The sequence below is a fragment of the Eucalyptus grandis genome, chromosome 1, assembly GCF_016545825.1.
Source record: "Eucalyptus grandis isolate ANBG69807.140 chromosome 1, ASM1654582v1, whole genome shotgun sequence".
NCBI lineage: Eukaryota > Viridiplantae > Streptophyta > Magnoliopsida > Myrtales > Myrtaceae > Eucalyptus > Eucalyptus grandis.
This window is the reverse complement of record NC_052612.1, coordinates 18,224,349-18,241,729: the sequence shown is the minus strand read 5'-3', so window position 1 is coordinate 18,241,729 and position 17,381 is coordinate 18,224,349. Positions and strand designations below refer to the sequence as shown.

Sequence of the window (17,381 nt, the reverse complement as noted above, 5' to 3'; positions counted from 1 at the left end):
CACTTGTGAATTATTAAAACAAGAGCTAATCTACTATTAGATTTGGGGATATGCATACCACAAATATCATTGTACGACACTCACTTGAGTATCAATTTTTTTTTCAACCACTTTAGTGCCACAAATTTTCAAAATATATATCAAAGTGCAAGAAATATGATGTGGCATGACACTTGTGTGGATTGTTTTAAAAATATTTTAGCACTCAAGTAATCGATTAAAAAGTTATATGGCATTTGGATGATCGGAAAATAAGAGTACTACCGACATCGGAATCTTTTTGTCGACAAAATCGTATATACACATATAGGATAAATACATCTGAAAAATAAAAATATATAATAATAGAAAGAATGAGAAAAGACAGAGGAAGAGAAAGATTATTTTTGCAGCCCATTCGACCATTGAGTTTAAATTTGGCCCGATAGCTTGATCCAAACCCATCAACTCAAGCCCAAACCCATTTGCTCATGAATGTGACCCATAAGGCTTCAATCAACGTGTGGGCTCACTTGACCCATAAACTTTCACTCCTCGATTTCCAAATCAGAGCCCATTTCGGATTTCCCTCATGAACCGATTTCCAAAGACGTCTTTCTCATTTCTAGCTCATCACCGCCCCAGGTGACGTCGCCATCGCCGGACGGCCACCTCCCGGGAAGCCCCTTGTTCAATTATGTTTCGTGGCCGTGAAGATTGAAGTGGCGTAACTCACTTGAAGCTCTTCTACGAGTCTTCATTTTAACCGACGACGACGATCATGAGAGCTCCCTTAGTTGATCGGACTGCCGACAGCAACTTAGCTTGGCTCCATTGATGAGGTAATCTCCGATTCTCCATAATGCTGTGATTCTGGCGAAGGTGAGGTGAATGTAAATCTCGTTTTGCTTCAATTAGGATCGCTCATGTTAGAGTCATGCATTAGTTGCTGCTGTTCCATTTCAAGGACCGGTAAGATGGGGGTTTCGGGCACACTCTCCTCTCCTTCTTGCTAGAACTCTTGTTTTTTTTTTTTTTTTTTTTTTTTTTTTTTTTTTTTTTTTTTATCAGCAAACATCATCACTTGATTTACTATTTCATATGAGGGAAAATAACACTCATAACATCGGTGCATAAAAGATCAAATAGAGCGGGGGGTTAAGAATCCAATTCGGGGTAAGGAGTTGTTTTGGCATGCCTTCGCTATCCAGTCCATGGGGCGATTTGTGCTCCAGTTACAGTAGGCCAGGGAGAGGCCTGGTAGATGGCCGAGTTTTTCTTGGGCCCGGCTCACAATCGGTTGCAGTTCCCAACTCAGTTCAGTCAAAGTCTTTAACGCGTGCACTAGAGATAAACAGTCATAGTGTACTTGAGAAGAGAGAAAGCTACGGCTCTCGATGAAATTTAGGGTTTCTTCCATTACAATCGCCTCTGCATGAGAAGCCGAAGCAGCATCGACTAGCTTCGCAAAACCGTCCACCAGGAAGCCTCGGTGGTCTCGACAGACACAAGCGATGGCAGCTCTGTGTCGAGGAGGTCTCTCACATCGGTGGGTGCTACGTTATTATCTAGATCGGAAGCAAAAGATGCATCTATATTGATTCGAATTGTACCTGGAGGAGGTGGAAGCCAGGATTCAGATAAGTGTTCGGTGTCCTTCTTGCTGTTCGGTTTACCGTTTAAAACTCTGTAACTTTCTGTGAACGCCTTTGCTCTAGCTATTGTTGATTGCGGCCTTGGGTTTTGATGGCTAAAAATAAACTGATTTTGTTCCTTCCAAATGCTCCATAATGCCACCGCTATGTGATTAAATTTGCCCGAAATAACTAGATTCCGTTGTATGCTGCAGATCCAGTCTTTGAACCGGGTAAGGCCGAATCTGGAGATCTGTAGATGCATGGGGGGCTTGATTCCAAACCTTAGCAGTCCATGGGTAGAGAAGAAATGTGTGCTTGAGCGTTTCTGCTTCCCGTTTGTAGAGGGGGCATAAAGGAGAAGGTACGATCTTTCGGTGGTTCAAATTTTCCATTGTAGCTAGGGCATTATTACATGCGTTCCAGAGGAAAATTTTAATTCTAGGTGGGGTTGTGGACTGCTAAATATATTTCCAGAGGTTGGGATTGGCTTGGTAAGACGAGGTTGCTTGTGTATCCTGTGGTATAACAGAGACATTCCTGAATATAAAATAACTGCTCTTTACCGAGTAATCTCCTGATTTTGTGTGCATCCATACCAGTTTATCCTCTTCATCAGGTAAGCCAATGGGTGTGGCTAAAATTTCCCGAACCCTTCTTTCATCAAACATAGAGTGTAGTAGAAGTTCATTCCATGTGCCTGTACTTGGATTTATGAGATCTGAGACTTTTTCTGGTTCTTTGTTTGTTGCTGGGCCTCCTATGGGGCCACTTTTTAGCCATCTATCTGTTCTAATTTATGTGTTCTTTCCATTGCCTATCATGTGCATGACCTAAGGAGCAACCGAATCCCATGTGCCTGTACTTGGATTTATGAGATCTGAGACTTTTTCTGGTTCTTTGTTTGTTGCTGGGCCTCCTATGGGGCCACTTTTTAGCCATCTATCTGTTCTAATTTATGTGTTCTTTCCATTGCCTATCATGTGCATGACCTAAGGAGCAACCGAATCCCTTGCCTTGATGATACTCTGCCAACCCCACGAGGGCCGTGAACCTCTGCCAGCACTCCAGAAGTCGCCATGTGAGTAATACAGCCCTTTTAATAATTTGGTTAACAGAGAGTCTGGATTTTTAATTATACGCCACATCTGCTTTGCTAGAATTGCTATGTTGAAAGTCTGTAAATCTTTAAAACCCAAACCCCCTTCACTCTTTCTGGTTTTCAACACATCCCACTTCTTCCAAGTCCAGCCTTTTTCTCATTACTTTTCCACTAAAAAGATGCAACCTTTCTCTCAATTGCTTTGCAAATCGATATAGGTATTTTGAATATTGACATAGCATATTGAGGGATAGCTTGTATTACCGCTTTCAGGAGTATTTCCTTTCCTGCTTTTGATAACAATTTTTCCTTCCAGCTGTCCAGTTTAGAATTGACCCAAGCTAAGATCCATGCGAACATGTCATTCTTGGATTGCCCCTAGTCTGAAGGTATGCCCAAATATTTCCCTGTCTTTGTGATTTCTGGAACTCTAAGAGCTGATGCCATGTTTCTCTTTAGAGCTGTAGGACATCCTTTGCTAAAGTAGATGCCTGATTTGTTGAGATTGATTGCCTATCCTGAAGCAAAGCAGTATTGATTTAATATATCAACCAAGTTTTGACATTCTACAATTGTTCCATGCAGGAAGAAGATCGAATCATCAGCAAAGAGTAGATGGGACAGAGTAAGGCAGTGGTTGTTCAATTTGATTCCTGTAAGCGAACCCTCCTGGATAGGTTTCTTCATCAGGATGGATAGCACATTGGCCACAATGATAAAGAGATAAGGTGAGAGTGGGTTTCTTTGGCGTAAGCCACGGGTGGGTTTGAAGAAAGGTAAGGGCTCTCCATTGAAATTTATGCTGAAAGATACTGTGCTCACACATTGCATGATCCACTGTACCCATAGGTCACAGAAACCTAATTTTGTTAGACAAGCCCTAAGAAAATCCCACTCAATGCGATCGTACACCTTTTGCATGTCTAGTTTTAAAACTGCTTGAAATTTCTTTTTCCTGTTGCTGGTTCGTAGTCTATGTAGCACCTCCTGAACCATCAATATATTATCCTAAATCTGCATGCCTCCCACAAATGCACTATGTTCCTCTGCAATGATGTGTGGTAGAGTTGGTTTGAGCCTGTTTGTTAGTACTTTGGAGATTATTTTGTATAGAAAATTGCAGAGTCTAATAGGGCGATATTGCTCCAGTTTTTCGAGCTGTGGGATTTTGGATATCAGTGTGATGAGTGTTCTGTTTAATGCAGGATCTAGATGACCAGAGGTGAAAAAGAGCTGCATTGCTTGATAGATATCCTTGGAGATTGCTGACCAGTGCTCTTTATAGAAGATGCCATGAAACCCATCAGGACCAGGTGCCTTGAAGGCTCCTAGCTGTTGCATAGCTGTGGTGATTTCCTCCTCGGTGAGTGGAGCCATTAAGGTATGATTCATCTGGTCATCCACTAAAGTAGGAATGAGTTGTACTATAGGTTGCCAGTTGCGGAAGCCCACTGATGTGTATAGGCTTTTGTAATACTGTTCTGTCATCCCCTGTAGCTGCTGATCCCCTCGAACCCATGCTCCACTCTCATTTTTCAGCATTGTTATTTGGTTTCAACATCTCCTCTTAATTGTCGTCGCATGAAAAAATCGAGTGTTTTTATCACCCCACTTTATCCAGCTTATCCTCGACCGCATACCCCAATACATCTCCTCTTGTCGCCATAGTTGGTCAATTTCTTCAGTTATCTCTTTCTCTCGATCTGATTCTCCATTTATTTGCGTGCTGTTCATCAGGTTATGGAGTTCACCTTTCAGCCAGGTGATCCTCTTCTTTGCATGGCCGAATTTGCTCTTACTCCACAATATCAACTTCTTCTTTACTTGCTGCAATTTCTCCACCAGGTTAAGATCATTTGCAGCAGCGTCATTCCAGGTATCTGTGACTATGTTTTTGCTTTCTGCATCGTCAGTCCAGTATGCTTCATACTTAAACTACTTTCGTTTTCTACTCTTTGGTTGAGCCAGGGATATCAGAAGAGGAGTATGATACAAGCCTATCGCCGAGAGTGCAATGCATTTAGCCTCTGGGTAAGTAATTCTCCATTGAAGCGAGCAGAAGGCCCTGTCAAGTCTCTTTTTCACCAGATTCTCTCCCTCACGTTTATTTGACCAGGTGAAGGAGCATCCCTTACATTCCAGGTCCATCAAAGAGCACTAATTGACAAAGTCTCTGAAAGCTGTTAACCTGTAAGTTTCAGCTCTGTACTTACCCACTTTCTCCCAGTGATTTAGTATTTCATTGAAATCATGCAAGCAAAGCCATGGTAGTCGATAATGCACACTAACTGAAAAAATATATTCCCATAACTGGATTCTTTCCCTGAAGACATTTGGAGCATGGAGAAAAATAATTTTCATTACCTGATTCCTGTCTTTCAGATGACATTGAGTAAAGATTGTTGTGGCTGAGGAGGAGTCAATGGATAGATTCAGTTGATCATCCCAGAATAAAGCTAAGCCCCCTGCTGTACCTTCCGGATTAACTATATAACTATTTTGAAACTTGAGTCTCCTTTTTATTTTGAGCACTTTCTGTTCCGGATTTTTTGTTTCCATAATGAAAACAAGGTTGGGCCGTTCTTGAGTTACAGTGACTCGCAAGGCCTGGATTGTCAGGGGATTGCCCAGCCCCTGACAATTCCAGCTTAAGAGTTTCATGGGTAATTTGGTGGCTTATTAGGGCTAGCCACCAGAGCCCATTGATCTGACTTTTCTGCCACCCTAATAGGTGTTTCCACTAGCTGAGTACTGTTCTCTGAATGTTGAGATGATGGTTGTGCTCCATATGGACAGAATCTTTTTACTTTTTTTGAATTTGTCGACTTCACATACTTCCCTTTCGACTTTGCAGTGAGGGTCATCTCTAGTCCAACTTCAGCTTCCTTCATCTGTTCCTCGTGGAGTATCAGTATTGATTCCTCATCAATGCAGCAATTTCCCTCTTCGGGGGCTTTTCACTTCAACCAGAATTAGTTCCCGAGATGAGGAAGGTTTGTAAATTTCCTTTCCTTTTAGCTTAGTATTACAAACCTGGGTTTGCTGGGATGATGGTGAACTGTTCTGCTCTGTTGCAGGTACAGGAGATAATGGGGTTTCAAGCACTACATCCACTTCTTCAAGAGGGAGCTCCTTCTTTCCATAAAATATTTTGCCATAGGGGCTTAGTTCCCTCACCTCAGCTCGCAACCAATCACCACAATTGGCCAGTAAGTTCGTTCCAACCCTGACTCCTTGTAAGGTATTTCAAAGACACTCCTTTGCATAATGGCCAATTCTGCCACAGAGTAACAAGTAGTAAGGCGTCGTTCATATTTAAATTCAACCCAAAGCTTTTTGTTATCTAGATTCACAATCACACTAGTCTCCAGAGGGTTTTCTAATGGCAATGTCACTCTGGCTTTACCCACTTTGTAGGTGCTATTTCCATTTTTCCTCCAGTTTCACTTCAACAACCGCTCCTAGTTTGGAAGCAATTTCCTCGATCAACTCATAGGTAACTCTCCCATATGGTAAGCCAATAAACTTTACCCAGAAATCACAGTGATTAAAATCATAACAAAACTCAGGTGTATCAGGTTCGCACTGCCTCAGAATGAGAAGATGGCTAGAGAAAGACCAAGGCCCCGATTGGAGAACTCTTTGTGCCTCAGCTTCTGAATGGAAGGAGAAGGAGAAAAAACCAGGTTCCAACGTCGCATAGGTAAAGTTCTCCGTCTTCCAAGCTTTCCTCATCGGTTTAAAAAAACATTATATTTCAAAGCTGGGGTTGTGTAGAATCGGCCAAATAGGGTTTTGCGACACTCAAGTAATTTTTCAGGAGAGATAGCACCTGGGATATTAACGACATTGACTGCATTCCAGAGTTTTCCCATGCTTTTACAAAGAGCCGCTAGTCTTCTATCTTCATTGTTCTGATCTACCATATTTTGTTTGTAGGGGAATGGGGTTTTGGATAAATCATGGATTTAAGGGTTGAAGGGAGCTCAGATGAGTGAAGATGGAGCGGTACCTTGCTATGGAGGAAAGGGGCAGAAAATTAGGGTTCGTGAACTTTCCAAAGGGAGGGTATAGGGTTAGACGTCGCAACACAAAGAAGAGCACTAAGGAAAAGAGACGAAGAATCGAAGCAAGCAGAGGCTCCGAGATCAGAGAAGAGAAATGCAACAGGAACTACCCAGCTGGTAGAGGGGGACTACACAATCGGTAGAGGGGAAACTCCATGGCGGAGGAGAGCTCGATGGGGATTGCTGGAACTCTTGTTTACCATAAAATATTTTCCTATAAGTACTAAGCTCCCGTGCTTCTGCTCTAAGCCAATGTCCAAATCAACCTGGTAAGTTCGCTGCTAGCCCTTACTCCTTATATGGTATTTCTTTACAGAAAGTAGCATAGTGCCTAATTTTCTTACATGAATAACAATAGTGTGGTAGCCGTTCATACTTAGGGTGCGTTTGTTTCGCAAAATACATTTTCAGGGAAATCGTTTTCCTCATTTTTTGGCGTTTGGGTCGCTCAAGAAAATGAGTAAACGGAAAACGTTTTCTTAACAAATCTTAAATTCAGGAAAATGATTTCCCTTTTGAAAAGACTAGAAAACGTTTTCCGAATCTATCAAAGCTTAGATTTGATGCTTGGTTTACAAACAATTATTCTTATAAAAATATATTTAAAAAATTGAATTTGAATATTTTATTTTTTAAAAATTAAAATTTGGAAAACATTTTAAAATAAAAATAAAAAATTCGAATGTGCTTATTTTCCTTTTTCTTTTTGCTTCTTCTTCACCCATCACCAGCCACAAGGACAGCTAGTGAGCTCGGTCTCTCCAAATCGAGCAATCTCATGGCCTTCGATAATAAGGCTTAAGCTTGTCCGAGGCCGATGAGCCTCAAGCCTCGCTAAATCAGGTGAGCTCGTGGCCTCTAGCAATAAGGCTCAAGCCTCGGCGAGATTGGGTGAGCTCGCAACCTCTAGCAACCAATTGGCAAGCTTGTCGCCTCTAGCAATAGCTGAAGCTCATCCCTTGTAAGCTAGCCGATAAAAAAAAATCAATTTTTTTCCCGTAATGAAGTGTGAAATTATTTTTTAAGAGGATCCAAACGGTAGAAAACATTTTGAATGATACATTACCAAACAAAGGAAAACATTTTCCTTTATCATTGAGTTTTCCGTGAAACAAACGCACCCGTAAACTCTACCCACAAACTTTTGTTATCGAGATTCACCAAAACTCCAGTTTTGAGAGGGTTTTCCAAATTCAGCTTAACTTTGGCCCTACCAACCTTATAATTACTGTTTCCTTTTGCTTCTAATTTCACCTCCACTACATCTTTATTTTTTGATGCAATTTCCTAAACAACTGCATATGTAACTCTCCCAAAAGGGAGGCCAAATAGATTTACCTAGAAATCACAAAGTGATTAAAATCATAACAATTATCAGGGGTGTCGGGGTCGCACTGCTTAGGACTAATAAATTACTTGAAAATGACCACAGCCCAAAATCTGATATCCGTTGTTTTTCAGCCTCCGACGGAAAAGAAAAGGAATAATATCCAATTCAATCACAGCACAGGTAAAATTTTCATTCCGCCAAACTTTTTTCATCGTACTGATAAATGCATTAAAATTCACATTAGGCTTATTAAAGAACTTCCCATACAACGTTTTCCGGCATGCTAGCAGATTTTTTTCAGGAATTTCACCTAGAATATCCACCACATCTTCCTCAGACCAGAGATTGCTCAGACTCTTGTAGAGAGCCGCCAACCTCCACTCTTCGACATACTGATTTTCCATTTTCCTGTCTACACAAATAGTATCAAGAACCGTGAAAATAAGCTGGTCTAATTTTTGGAACCAGCCGATGTGGGGAGCGAGGCTGAGAGTGGATGAAGGGAGCTCTGTTTCTGCGAAAAAAGGCTGAATGGAGTCGGCACCAGTATGATGAAGATGGTGGGTGGGCGAACGAGAATGATATTTACTACAGATCGGGGGAGTGAGCTCGCCTCAGAGGCGATGATGGGATGATGGATTTTAGGGATTTATTGTGTTCTAGAAAGGCGAAGGATGGGTTTAGGGTTTTCACCAACAATGTACTTTGAATCGTTGGTACTGGGACGGGAGAGAAGATGATTGAAGGATTGAGGGGATGAAGGGTTTCAAAGCTGTAGATTCAAGACTACCCAAACGGTAGGAGGGTGCTACTCAGTTGGTAGAGAGGGATCTCCATTGTCGGAGAGGGTTTTGGTCGGTAATGACTTTTGACAATCTTAGATGATGGAAAGCTTACCGGGCCGGGCCTATTTTGGGCCCAAACTGATAATAGCTTTGAACCCAGTCGAGTTAGGCCCAGAACAACACCGATCCAAGCGTCTCTTCAAGTTGGTGGCTTTACTACTGCGAGCACTGCGGGATCTGCAGGTCCAGGAAGTCCCTCGTCACTTCTCACATCCAGTTGCGCCACGAGGTGAGTTCTCTTCCCTTCATTGCCTTCCGACGGTTCCCATGCAGCTCGGTTCGTTTTGGGCTGCGAGTTCTGGCGCTACGATTTGATTAGTTCGATCGGCAATTGCTGGTTTTGCGTTTGTGGAATATGCTCGGCTTCGAATGTACGCCGCGATGGGGGCCGATGTGAAGTGGTTTCGTGTTGCTTCGGTCTTTATCAGGATGAGGTGGAAGCGGCGATGGTTCTAGGGGTCGAGGGGAAGGAAGGAGCGAAGGCTAATAATACCTGCGAAGAATGCGGCGCCACTTTGAAGAAACCCGCGTACTTGAGGCAGCATATGCAGGGCCATTCGCTCGAGGTATGTTGAGTTCTCCGTTTTGTTATTGATGCTGCAACATGAAAGCAAGTTCTTTGAAAATTTTAGTCAAGTTTCGATTAGATTACACCTCTAATGGAGGTGGTCGACTGTGAGGTACAGTTTGTAAAGTGGACAGGTTCTGAGCACGGTCGCACCGGTCTTGTTGAGCAGATGGTTTTGATGCGCAATGCTCGGTTGTGGTCTTTGCCATCAAAATTTTCACATTTGTAACTTCTAATGAGGCGTCAGAAACAGCAATTCAGATATTATCGTTGGGGATGTACATGATTTTCTGGGCTGTGGAATGGTGATTACTTATAGATAAAGTGCTTTAATCTTGTGGAACATTATAAAATGGAAGCACCATTGAAAAAGCATCAATCTTTTAGTGTGGTCTAGTTTCACAGATAGGTTTCTATAATAAAAAAGAGGTTTGATTTTGGTTGAAAAATGAAGCTGTTCTGTTCTTTTCCATTTGTCCATTGGAAGTTTACCTATACTAAAATCAAGACCTTGTAGGATAAAGTATGTTGGCTCATCTAGTTATGATATAATATGGTGTGAAGCATTGGATCCCACTGAAAAGGACTCCAAAGTGCAAGAGGCTGCAATCTTGTATCTTGATTGGACTAGTATCAGGTTGGGGGACCATCAAGTCAGCCTCGGTCACGCATGTTCTATTTTGAGGTTTGAAGCATCATTCATTTTTTTCCTATTGATGTCTAGAGATTTGGTATGCTTTGTATCTATGTTTCAATATGCTAAATTCATTTGCAGAGGTCTTTCAAGTGTTCTATACAGGATTGCTCTGCCAGCTATAAGAGAAAAGACCATTTGGCTCGTCACTTTCTTCAGCATAAAGGCAAGATTTTCAACTGTCCTATTGATGGTTGCAATAAGTCATTTGTGTATCAAGGGAACATGAAGAGGCACTTGAATGAAATTCACAATGATGAGGAACCATTGACGTCTGGTGAATGTAAGAGTCTGAAGCAGCATGTTTGTCCGGAGGGTGGGTGTGGAAAGGTTTTCAAGTTTGCATTGAAGTTGCAAAAGCACGAAGATTCTCATGGTGAGTCACTTAATTATGAAGGTGTCTTGGTGAAGCTGAATGATATCTATGAGCTGTTTAACGTCTATTCAATAATAACGTCATTTCAACTGCTGCAGTCAAACTGGAGAATGTGGAGGCTTTCTGTTGTGAGTGCATGAAATACTTCAGCAATGTTGACTATCTAAAGGAGCACATGCGGTCAGCTCACCAATTAGTCAATTGCGACATATGTGGGACTAAGCGGTTGAGGAAGACTATCCAACAGCATCTCCACACGCATGAGAAGAAAAATTTGGCTGATTCAGAAGCATTCAGATGTCATGTTGAGGGTTGTCTCAGCATTTTTTCAACAGTGCAATGCAGTCACCTACTAAGTAGATTTTGGCTGGGCATGGAATATAATTGTATGGAACTTTGAAGCGAGTTCATTTATCGTGTGGCTGCTGAGTGTACATTAGCCGATTGTTTTCCTTGTTGACAGAAATCAAATTTATGTCAGCATGTGATGGCTGTTCATCTTGAGGTGAAACCATTTGTATGCAGCCATAAGGATTGTCGCAAGAAGTATGTGTACAAGCACGTGAGAGACCATCATGAGAGAACTGGTTGCCATGTTTACACTCCAGTGAGCCCTATTCTCTCATTCTCTCAAATATTAAAATTCAATTTTACTGCTCTTTTGAAATCCAGCTTTTTACTACATGAGATTTGGACAATCCTAATACTTATCAATTTGGCTCCTTCGCTTCAGGGTGATTTTGAGGAGTTAGATGAGCAATTTCAATCTAGGCCCAGAGGCAGGAGAAAGAGGAAATGTCCGGCGATTGAGTCCCTACTGCAAAAAAGAGTTACTCTACCCAATGAGCTAGATTTCCTTTCAGATTAGTGGCTGGAGTGTCTCGGGGCACTCGGCATTAGCCAAGGATAATGCATAGGTGTTGAACATAAGGAATAACAACCTGACTGGAGGAATTCCACATGCATTCCAAGGCACATGCCTTTTGAGGACTTTGGATGTTAATGGTAATCTCTTGACAGGAAAGCTTCCGATTTCTTTGGCAAAATGTTCGACGTTAGAGGTGCTAGACATTGGAAACAATTGGATTAAGGATGTATTCCCGTGCCACTTGAAGAACATATCTACCCTGAGAATTCTTGTTCTGCATTCCAGAAAATTCTACAGGCAAATTGGCTGTCCAGTCACTAATGGCACATGGAAGATGCTTCAAATTGTTGACCTAGCTTTCAACAATTTCAGCAGTATGCTTCCTGAAGATTTCCTGATGTCTTGGGAGGTCATGAAGGTTAATTCTCACTTTGACCATCTTTAATATCCGTTTTCTTGGGTTGAGCAAGCTCTATTATCAGGACAGCGTAAGCATTACTATCAAAGGTCTGCAAATTGAACTAGTGAAGATCCTAACTGTTTTCACCTCATTTGACTTCTCGAGCAATAGATTGGAGGGTCCAATACCAGAAGCATTGAGAGATCTTTGAGTGCTCTATTTTATCAACCTGTCTCACAATGTGCTTTCAGGTCCTATCCCCCCCTCATTAGGAAAATACAGCAGCTTGAGTCCCTAGACTTGTCATATAACTACCTCGATGGGATAATTCCAATGCAGCTTTCAGATCTGAACTTCCTTTCATTCTTGAACCTCTCCTATAATCAACTTCTTGTTATGATCCCAGCATGGAAACAGTTTCTCACATTTTCAGAAGGTTCGTTTGAAGGTAACAAAGGACTATGTGGGTTTGCACTTGACAAAAGTTGCCCAACAACTGTCAACCCTGAAGAAGCAGATGCTGTTCCTACTCAAAGGTCCAAATAACGCGAGGACAATGGCTGGATTGACATGAAGTCGTTTTACATGAGCATGCCACTTGGATATGTTGTTGGCTTCTGGGTTTTCTGCCATATGCTGATATTTATCCAGCCGTGGAGGTGTGTATTATCAGTTTTGGGATGACTTACTTTTAGACTTTCACAATGTTATCATGTTCACTGAATTTCGGTCGTTATGCTTGATTAGAGTAAGTTCACAGTTTTACCTCTCCATGATTGGGCATTATAAACTGTCAATAGAACTGAGGATGTGCATCTAGTAGAAGATGATTGGACTTAAGAAATTCAAGACCTGTATGTCTATTGCTAGGAAGGTTAGCCTAACAAAGTACATGGAATTCTTAAGCTTGGTGTGTGCCATTGGAACCTGGGTGACTCGTTGATTTCATCAATGGTCTGATTAGTGATTACTGCTGCTTTGAAGTCAACAATCATGCTGTATAAGAAATAAAGTCTGCTGATTTTAATCACCGACGCTAGCGTTTAGTAAGTTCTCTAGAATTGTTAAATCCTGCATTTAACATAATGTTCTTCATGTACCATAAATTATGTCATGGAGCAGGTCTGTGTCAAGAAATGAACCAGTAAGTCACTAATTTCATTGGTTTGATAAGATTTCTCTAAATATGTTTCTGAAACTAAGTGTTGAGGTTGGAACAGTAACAAAAGTGCTGCTCGAAATGCCAACATCGCTATTAAATATTTCAACGGTGGAAATGTACCTAAGGAGTTTAGATACAAATCATGTGAGAGGATAATCAAAGAATGTGTTCTACCTGGAAATTACAAAAAAAAGTCTTAAACCTATTGTATTCGTGTCAATTTAGTCCTTAACCTTTCAATTTGGATAATTTAATCATAAATCTTTTAACGATTTGTCAAGTTAGTTATTATGCCCAATATTAGACAAAATTACTGACATAGTGGTCTAGTCAACACAAGTCATCTTATATCGCATGACCTGACATAGATAATTTTTTTAATTTGTTAAATTTATCTCTTATTAACATGTTTATGACTAAATTGATATAAGTACAATAGATTTAAGACTTGTTTGGTTATTTTCTCGTGTTTCACCAATAACCATTTAAATTCAATAGGCACAATAATTACTTCATATTAGTTCGAAAGTGGAATTATGTAATATATGTGAAAGAATGCAAAAAATAACGACTAACAAACACAGACTAATTAGGCTTCCATGTGATATCGTCCGACTGATGTCTTTATTTTTTAAAAAATTTCCAAGATCATTCAAAATATACAAATAATAAGAAAGTTGGGTAAAATGGAGAATTTTGGTCTGGGTGATTGCTGATTTTCAGGTTTCCTTGCCGATTTTCCGGAGGATGGTTATCTTGAGACTCTGGTCTTCAGTTACACGTATATTTCAGGGAGTGTTCCAGCTTCAATGGGTAATCTCAGAAACTTGTCGAGATTAGAATTGTTTATTTGCAGTTTCAAAGGATCGACCCCCTTAATGGGGAACCTTTCGGAGTTGACTTACTTTGGACTGATCTTTAAATAATATTAATCTAATTGGGTTCAATTCCTTCTTTCAATATGTCCATGAATCTCAGACATATCGTGTTATCCCCGCGATGGGAAGGAGTTCCGAACCTCGTAAAACTAGATTTGAGGTACAACTTGTTGGAGGGAACCATCTGGCCATCTCTCTTTACACTTCCTCCAACTGATATCCTCATTCTCCTTCACTTCCGGTGTTCAGTCCAAATGCAATTGAACCTTGTAGAGATAAAATGGGAGCGAGATAAATATCTGTTCTCTAGAAAGGGACTTGTATTGTAGAAAGGGAAAGAGATGCTGATGTTTTTTCTCTTTCCGGACTCTTCTTCGTCAACGGTCAAAGATTCAATGAACGCCACAGCTGGCTCAACCAAGTCATTTAATGAATTCGCATTCGCAAGTCAAGTCAACTTAAGATTATCGCGCGTAGGGACAAGGCATTAGTGGTACGATGTGATAAGAATTATAGACCACAGCTCCATTGAACTCTCATAAAAGGAAGTTCATGTCCATCTGCCTCCCAATAAGACCATAGCTCCTCCTTGTATGGGTTCACTCACAAACTCCGTAAAATCGAATGGAAGTTGCACTCAAATATATACATATCAATTTATTTATTTTCTTGCATCTACTTATTTAATGAACAAAAATCAGACATAGATGCATTTTGGTGTTACATTGACAAGTTGTGGTATCTATCTACCTTTAACAGATTGTCTACATCGATACCATGCTGTACAAAAAGGAAATTGATTCACATAATGTCATTGTTTTATGATGTTGAAATAAGATTAGCCGAAAGAATTTTTAATAGTTGTCAAGTTCTAATCTCGACGTCTTAGAAAGACTTCTTTTATTTTTCTATTTTTTTTCTACAAAAAAAGACATAGCCTTTTCTTTTAATTGAGAAATTATGTTAATTAAATAAATTAATTTTGTTGCTTAGCGTCGTGATTTTTCTCAGTAACTTCCAAAGTGAAATAAGTCAAAAGAAACTAGTTTTATTTTAGGAAAAATAAGAAAGTAAAATGTAGAAGACAAAGGTAGAAAAGCGAGGGATGTGAGAACGGATGGAGGATTTCAGACGTAGCCACCACCAGCGATGATTGGTGATGGTTGGAAAATGTGAAGAATTTATCACGGGCTCGACTTACGGAGGAGCAGTCATGGTGTACTCCAAGTGTCCATCGAAGTGGTAATGGCTTGCCTTCTCAAGGACACAATCGCACAAATATTATGAATTAGAGGATTGAAAATATATTTAACCCAATTCAAGAAAAACCTCAACTAGAATGAAATACACGGCACTCAAGATTGAAACGACTATGTGCTTTCCTAGCATTTTCTCACTTGCTTCTTTGAAATTAGGTTTTAATTACTTCTTCATGTGCAAACCAATCAAGCTACTCGAAATTGCCTAAATTATTCTCAAATTCAAGTGCGAGATTGAGTCAAGTTGGAACCTTTCATCAGTTCAAACTTTATGAAAGTTGAATTTGAACTCAAGCTTGAATCAAGCTCCCACAAAACTCGTTGATAATAACCCAAGTCGAATTGAACCGAGTCATTTCAAGTTTATTTAAAAAAAAAAATTCGAGTCAAACTCAATCCGAAAAGTTGAGCTTCTATGAGATTGAGTTTGAGTCAAGTATTTAATCTTTTTTTTTTTAGTCTAGTCTAGTTCAAATATGAATATCAATTTGATCAACTAGACCTCTTTTATGTACATGCTAAAAAATTTTCCCGACACCACTAAGAAATCAGTCTCGATCATCACTGGACATATATTCAAAGAGAAATCTTGCATATGGTGTGACTTTGTGAAAAATGATGTTACTTAGTGGGGTAAAGCAAATAAATTTTGGACGTGGATTATTACCGTACATCTACTATGGAGGTAGACCCGTTAAACGGGTGGGTCGGGTCGGGTTTGGGTCGGGTCATAAATGGTCCGACCCAAATCGACCCATTTAACCCGTTTATGACCCATTTATTACAGTGTAAAATTTTTGACCTATACCCGACCTGACCCGTACCCGATTCATACCCAACCCATTTAACGAAACCTAAAAAAGTTTATATATATATATTAAAAATGATATTGCTAAAATGGTTTTATACAACAAATTTAATGGACAATTTTATAATTTTTCAAACAATTATTTTTAAAAAATCGAATTTTAATTAATTAATTAATTTTTTAAAATTAAATTTTTATTTTTTAAATTTAATTTTTAATTATTTTTATTTTTATTTTAAAGAATATAATATTTATTTTTATTTTTTATTTTTTCTTTTTTCTTCTTTCTTCTTCTTCTTCGGTCGCCCGCCGCCACGATGATCGCGCGGCCACGGCCACAAAGGCGAGCCTCGAGCTCGCCCACTCGCCGACGCGGCGAGCTCGAGGCTCGCCAGATCCGGCGAGCTCGAGTCTCCCAGATCCGCAAGCTCGAGTCTTGCCGATCGGTGAGGCTCCAGATCCGGCGAGCTCGAGGCTCGCCCGCGTCGGCGAGCTCGAGCCTCGCCGACGCCGCCAGCCTCCGCCTCGCCGATCTCGCGAGCTCAAGGCTCGCCGGCGTCGGCGAGCTCGAGCTTGCCCCTCGCCGGCGTCGGCAAGGCCTCCGCCTCGCCGAGATCCGGGCGAGCTCGAGCTCGCCCGACGCCGGCGAGCTCGAGTCTTGCCGGATCGGCGAGGCTCCCGATCCGGCGAGCTCGAGCTCGTCCGACGCCGCGCCGCCGAGCTCGAGGCTCGCTTGGCCGGTCGCCGCCATCGCCGTGCCGGCGACCGGAGGAAGAAGAAAGAAAAAAATGGAAAGAAAAAAGAATTAAAATAAAAATAATTATAATTTCGGTTTTTATATAAAAAATTATAAAGTTAAAGAGATGAGAGAAATGGTGAGATTTTGAGTGAAAATAAATGAGTTATTTTTAATGGATTGATAAATGGGTTAGCTCTCTAACCCATTTAAAACCCATATATTTAATTAAATTAATGACCCATTTAACCATAAATGGGTCCATAAATGGGTTGCACAACCCATTTAACACCTCTATGGAGGTCAACCTTAGTGGATACATTCCCAATGTAAAAACAATACAATTACAATATAATTAAATTAAGTATGCTAATAAGAATCATTTGCCTACTAGTCAAGATTACTAAAATAGTTGGAACACTTAAGTAGACACAAGCACACATTAACAAAAGAACAATCATCAATCAATAGAAAAAAATTTCGTTATCTATTATTTATCAAACTTTAACAAGTGAACAATAGGTACTTTCTTTTATCAAAGAACTTGTGAAATTTTTAGCAATCTTTTGTATGTCTACTATCTCCAATCCAAAAAATGGACCGTTCACATGAAAACCATATCTATCTCTAATTCAATATTGGCTTTAGTGGCTGCGACAAGAATGGACCTAACAT

At 40.5% G+C, this 17,381-nt stretch overlaps 1 protein-coding gene across 2 annotated transcripts; it reads left to right on the top strand.

Moving 5' to 3' along the window:
- The first annotated feature begins 9,053 nt into the window (after window positions 1–9,053).
- LOC104423836 (transcription factor IIIA-like) lies at window positions 9,054–11,029 on the top strand. Of its 2 annotated transcripts, XM_039314698.1 has the most exons (5): window positions 9,054–9,186; window positions 9,386–9,523; window positions 10,043–10,210; window positions 10,301–10,595; window positions 10,694–11,029. In XM_039314698.1, the coding sequence occupies exons 3-5, from the start codon at window positions 10,196–10,198 to the stop codon at window positions 10,993–10,995; spliced, it is 612 nt and encodes a 203-aa protein (XP_039170632.1). In that variant the 5' UTR covers window positions 9,054–9,186; window positions 9,386–9,523; window positions 10,043–10,195; the 3' UTR covers window positions 10,996–11,029. The 2 variants fall into 2 exon arrangements, with proteins under 2 accessions (XP_039170632.1, XP_039170637.1); XM_039314703.1 differs by lacking the exon at window positions 9,054–9,186 and having other exon boundaries at window positions 9,236–9,523.
- Window positions 11,030–17,381: the final 6,352 nt, after the last annotated feature.